We start from the raw sequence: 6,000 nt of genomic DNA on the forward strand, positions 1-6,000 counted from the left end.
GTCCCTGTAACGCGTTTTACTAATGTGGTCATTCTAATTTCATATGGTTATTAAACACGTAATGCTCAAGGTCGCATTTTAATTTGATATGAGTGAACTCAATGCTTGTATTCAGATAGGCTTTGTAGGCAAGTTTACACCAGTTCAACAGAGGAGGACTTAGGAACTTGCTGCTTCTGTACTTATGTCATCCTTAAGTACAGAAGATGGAGTTTAGAATCTTATGGGAGTGTTTGTGCAACTCCTTTTAGCAAGTTGGTGATTTACTGGTTGTCCAGAGTTTGATCTTTTTTATCAGATGGGGAACTGCAAGTACGTTCCTTCTAAGGTAAAGGTTCTTGCTTTGGCAAGCACTTATGTCAAGGTTTGAAGGAGAAGATGAGGCTCTTCCCTATCTCTTGAGTTCTTAACTGGTGCATCACATGTAAAAAGGGGCAGCAATCTGGGGATCATGTCTTTCTCCACTGTCCAAGTGCTAGTCAAAACTATTTAGAGAGGTGGTTGAATGTTAACTAAGGAAGTTATCTGACAAGGTTAAGTTTCGGAGTCCCCTCACTTTGAGTTTACCAATGACCTTAAGCACCTATTCTTTTGGTCAGGTAGGCTGCAGCTAACTATTTGGGGAGGTGAACAGAAGCGAAAATGTTAAGTTTTACCTATCATGTATGTCTACATTATTTCTTTCTTCAGTGTACGTATGACCTATAGTTTCATGTATGATTATTACAGTTACTATAAATTTGCATAAATCTTGAAATTTAAAGGCGTGTAAGATTATGTCATGGTGAAAATAGTCATTTAGTTCACGATGTACTTCATGAAATATTATGTGGCCATACAGTATTGAACTATGAATTTCCAAATATTGTAGTTTCATCTTCTAGTAGACTAATTGATTGCACAACAGCTTGAATACTTTGAATGGTCTGAACCATGACAGAGATATATATGTCGTGGCAATTGAGATTTCCGCCACAAGAATTTCTTCCTTTAATTGCCTCACTGTTTATTTCCAGCCTATCTGTTTTAAGTAGTCCTACTTGATTATAAAGAATACAGAAATTATATATGTATCAAGCAATTGAAAAAATAATAACCTTCCTGGAAATTGTGAAGAGTATTGCAGGGTTACATCTCAAGAACCACCCAATACATCAATAGTTGCAGGAAGTGCTACATCCCAGTTGATGGTGTTTGCTGTTCTCCAAAGCATAAGAAATTCTGTGGTTGAAAGTGAACCGATGAGCAAAAACCTTATGAATGCCTCAGTAAAGCCACATTTTCTCCCATTATGATACTAAAGTTCATTCTTTAAATTTCCATTTTTTGGTTGCATAATGATCAACAACCAAAATTATCAACAGAAGATGGCCCTTATGGGAAATTTGGAATTGGTTGTTTCCTCAAAACATGTGATCACCAGACCAAGGCATGATACAAAAGACCTTTTCTTTTAGATTGATTTTTTCGGTATTGTGAATATGTAATGGCAGGGAAACCAAGATCAGACCCAACATACAACAGATTCATATAACCAAGACCAATAAAACACCAAATTATCATCAAAGAATAAACTTTATATTTCATCAATCACAGGTTAATTTACATGAAGAAAGAGATAAACAAGAACAAACGTTGATCTTTTTTTCTTTCTTTTTCTTGAAATCAACAACAAATGTTAATCTTTAGATTCTTTACTAGCTAAGTAGGAAGATTGAAAGCCACCACCAAGATTGATCATGCTTCAAAACACGTTCATAGCTTGAATACTCGTCCTTGGCTTTCTATTGAGACCAGAACAGTTGGCAGCAGTTCTCTTCATCTTCATAGCTTGAATATTTCTCATTTCCAGACAATTCAGATGCTGTTTCCTCAATTTGCTCATCAGTTTGCTATCTTTGTTGGAGCCGGTTCTTTTGTTGCTTGACGAAGAAGGTGGAACCTTGTCTAACACCCTAACTTGCCGGCTTTGTTTCCGAGCATCTTCTTTCTCATACAGCTTCTTCAACCTTTCACCGACTTCTTTCTCAGCCTTTTCCACTCTCTTGGACTTTTCCTGGTACAACTCTGACCACTTGAAGCTCACTTTCTTGATCTTTATCTTCTCGATCACCTCATCAGTGGCTTTGCCACCGAAGTCTCTCTCGAAGAACTTCTTCCAAAGCTTATCGGTGATCGGAGTCAGGTCTGTACCTTTTGTGCACTTCTCGATGTGAATTAACTGGTCTTTGGAGCAGTGGGGTAAGAGTTGATCGAGAAACCTGAAGTCTAGGTACCCAACATCCCCAAAAGAATCAAGATTGTCTATAGCAACGGAGACCCAGTGATCATTCAGACGGATTAACCTTCCCTTCTCCATTGTGATGGTTCTTTTGTGAGTGAAGTGAGTGAGGTGGTTTCCATTTCTGCCTTATTTATAGGAAAATGATGTCGGCTTGATTTCCTTTTCCTTTAGGGATTAGGGTTAATTAAAGAGTAGTGACCAAGTAACCATCCTTTTCCTTATAGGAATGGGATCCTTAATCCTTTTCCTTATACGAGAAGGCTTCTGTGCCAGGTAATTAAGTAATTAATTTAGTTTTTTTTTTTCTGTAAATAAAGAGTTGATTAAAGATAAGTAAAAAAAAATAATTCCCCCCAAAAAAATAATTGAGAAATCCACATTATTCATGTATTTGTAATTATAGAACCAAAATAAAGTAAACTCAATCTTTTTTTTTTTTTGTCTGAAATTCATCTATTGATAGCCCAGAGGCAAAAAGCTTACAACCAAATACACAGAACACCAAAAGTTTCAATGTCTATGACAAATCTAATGATGACGCTTTACACCCGCAACTATTTTGTGTATTCACTACTCAGGAGGCGGAGTTGACTCAAGCACTTGTCAATCTTTCATGGGTTTATAGCTGCTACCCAGTTGGAATGTCGACGTCTTTTTACCAACTTTGTTTGGCAGTTTGTCGGATTATGAATCTCCTTGGTCGTTATGACCATTTTCCTATCTCCCGGAATTGGTAGCTCCATTAGGAAGTTATGTTCAGGCCTTTTGGTCTGACTCTTGTTATAAGTGGCCCACAAGTAGATCTTGTTTGTATCGTTTATACCGCTTGGAACATCTTCCGTATGAATGCATCATTTGATCAGAAAAGCCAAGACATGATAGAAATAAATACTACTACTAAGGAGGGGGAGAGGATCCTCTCCTAAGCTCATTCCCCTCCTAAGCTTTTCTTCAGATTTTGACACGTGGCTATAATAAATCTAATGGTCTATAATAATTTTAGTTTGTCTTTTTATATTTTTTTTGTTCTTTATTTTTCTCTTCCTTCAGGCCTATTGAAGTGCCTCTCCCCCCCCCCCCCCCCCCCATGTTTCTTGTTCTTGTTCTTGTTCTGCTCCTTTTTCACTCAGCAATCGGCACCAATACAATTAGCAACTAATCAAGTGGGTTTCAATTGAATTTCATGCAAAAGAGTTTTGGATTTTATGAAAATCTTGATGAGATTTGACAAGGAACACCCATCCCAAATCAAACCAATCAATTAGATCCAAAACCCCAAATTCAGCCCCAAAATAATAGAAGGTGCAAAAACACAAATCTCAAGTTGTAATATAACCCAAGAAGGAAATAGCATCCAAATGGTGGGGCATCGAATCAGACGACCGCATTGTCCTCCACTCCACATCTGAAATGGAAACGGCGTCTTCTCCTTCGCCGCTTTCCCTTTCTCCAAAGTCCAAACCCAGTAAGCTTCACTAGGTAGCCACAGAGAGAATGGCTAGAGCAAAGGTACAAAGAGATTAACGAATCCCAATGTTACCATACGAAATTCATAGTGCTTCAATATGAATGGCGCTCTCTTGGATTTAACGATAACACTTGCCAAGCAAGGTAAAAACTTGGCCACCTTCCGGCAATCGGAGCCGGCCTCCCTCAGTGCCTCGCCATTCCTTGTAACTACATCTTTTTGCTTTGCTCATGCATTTGGTTGGGTTTTTCTCCAACTTAATACCCAGTTCATTTTCCATATCCATTTGATTACAACTGGAACTTTGATGGATTGAGTTTTGATTTTTTTGTTAAGTCATGGATATGTACGATAGAAGAGACTGGAAGAGGGAGGAAGAAGAGAGAATAGAGGAGAGATAGAGTTAGGACAAAAATCTGAAAAGGGTATTATTGTTAAATTAGTAACTCAAGAAGATTTTGACAATTGGATACAATATTAGCCACGTGTCAGAATCTAGTGAAAAGCTTAGGCAAGTTAGGAGGGGAATGAGCTTAGGAGAGGATCTGGATCCCTAAGGAGGACCAGGAAAACCATCACTAGTGAGAACCAATACTAAAAAACTCGATTTATGTATTGTAGTATTTGAGTGTCATTAGTCCGAAAGATTTCTCCAAGGCCTTATGGCACCTAACAACCATATCTAAAGCCGCATACCAACTCCATTACAAAATTTGTCAATAATTTAGGATAACTCCTTGGAGAAAGTTTAACTTTTCTTAGTGTGTTTTTTCTTTAGAGTCTTCTTTTTTTTTTTTTTTTTTTTGAACATTTTTAGAAGTATACTGGCTTAATTATACTGCTTTTGGCTATCACTCATAAGATTCTCCAAGGCCCTTGGCATCATTATTAGGAAATTCAATTACCTTGCTTATGGTGTTAGAACTGCGTTTAACTCCTAACACATGAAATGTAACAAGTTTTCCCACTTGCCTTTCAATCTGCTACTTTAAATCTCTCTCATACTGGGGAGAACATTTAATACTTTTACTTATGCATAACAACCTATTCTACTAATAATTTTTAAGATCACCATGAAATATCAAGAGAGCTATATATGCATGTGCAAGATGATAATACCTTACTTTGTCTCCCCTATGGATCATTAATGATGTGCAATGGGCATGAATACATAAGTATGCAACCAATTGACACAAACAATTCAAATCAAAATTGTTGCCTATCAATCGATGTTTTGTATATGTTCTTCGACCCATCGTTATCTTGATTCAGTTGCAACTAAAACATTTTTTATTTTTACTTCCTTCACTGCACATCACACCACAATAATAACGAGCTCCGATGCATACCACCCACAAAAAGTGACTCTAGTTAGGAATAATTTATTTTTGTTTTTTGGTACGGTGTGAGGAAGAAGTAAATGTTGATAATTATGAATGAAACTTCTCATCGACAAAGGGCGGAGCTTTCTCATCGGACAAGGCTTCCACATATATCATATCCTTGATAATATGCAAGTGAGAAAGGCGGAGGTATCAGCCCCTGGTGAAGATGTACCATCCTTTAGTGAAGAAGAAGATTTCATTGAGGATCGCGTGGCTCTTGTAATGAGACATGCAAGTGATCTAATATTTGAGAGGAGTGAATGAGTGATTTTTGGGGATATGAAGGATTTGCTGAGACAGGGGCAGACCTTCGTAGGCTGCTTGCTGCTTATGTCATGTCTCCGGAGTTAAGGCTAGGAGATGTGGTGTTTTCTGCACATGATGGTACTGCTAGCTATCATCCAAGGGATGCCAGATGCGCACAACAAGGAAGATTTTTCGAGATGATTGATCTGATTTCTAAATTCTTGCATATGTTTGGAGGCGAGTTGGAGCATATCTTAGACCTTAATAAATCTTCATTGATTGACTGGGGTATGCTAGATTTTGAAGCTGAGGTTTTCTACGAGAACGAGGAATGAAGGAGGAATTTCGAGTTTACATTTGCTTGCAGGTGTTGGAGGTTAGGGACTTTTCCTCTGTGAAGCCATGTGAAGCACAATAAAGTTACTGGTGACAATATCGGGCCATTGCTCTTAAAGGAGTAAAGCTTTCGAATTTAGTAGATATTGTCATGAATTTTAGTTGTTTATATTTCAAATGGTTTGCTTGTTCGCTGGGCCACTTCTAAGCAGTGGACAGAAAACGTCAATTCACCAAGTACATATGCTTCCATTAGAACAAAAAAAAGTATATTCTTTCAA

At 37.7% G+C, this 6,000-nt stretch overlaps 1 protein-coding gene across 1 annotated transcript; it reads right to left on the reverse strand.

The window, feature by feature from the left end:
• Nucleotides 1-1,744: 1,744 nt before the first annotated feature.
• On the reverse strand, nt 1,745-2,359 carry LOC112169934. Its single transcript, XM_024307046.1, has one exon. It carries the CDS (start codon nt 2,357-2,359, stop codon nt 1,745-1,747), a length of 615 nt encoding a protein of 204 aa, XP_024162814.1.
• Nucleotides 2,360-6,000: the final 3,641 nt, after the last annotated feature.

Source organism: Rosa chinensis, chromosome 1 (assembly GCF_002994745.2).
Source record: "Rosa chinensis cultivar Old Blush chromosome 1, RchiOBHm-V2, whole genome shotgun sequence".
NCBI classification, from domain to species: domain Eukaryota; kingdom Viridiplantae; phylum Streptophyta; class Magnoliopsida; order Rosales; family Rosaceae; genus Rosa; species Rosa chinensis.

What these genes read in the sequence shown, in the direction of transcription:
- LOC112169934 (XM_024307046.1), bottom strand. Translation starts at nt 2,359, where the DNA reads ATGGAGAAGGGAAGGTTAATCCGTCTGAATGATCACTGGGTCTCCGTT.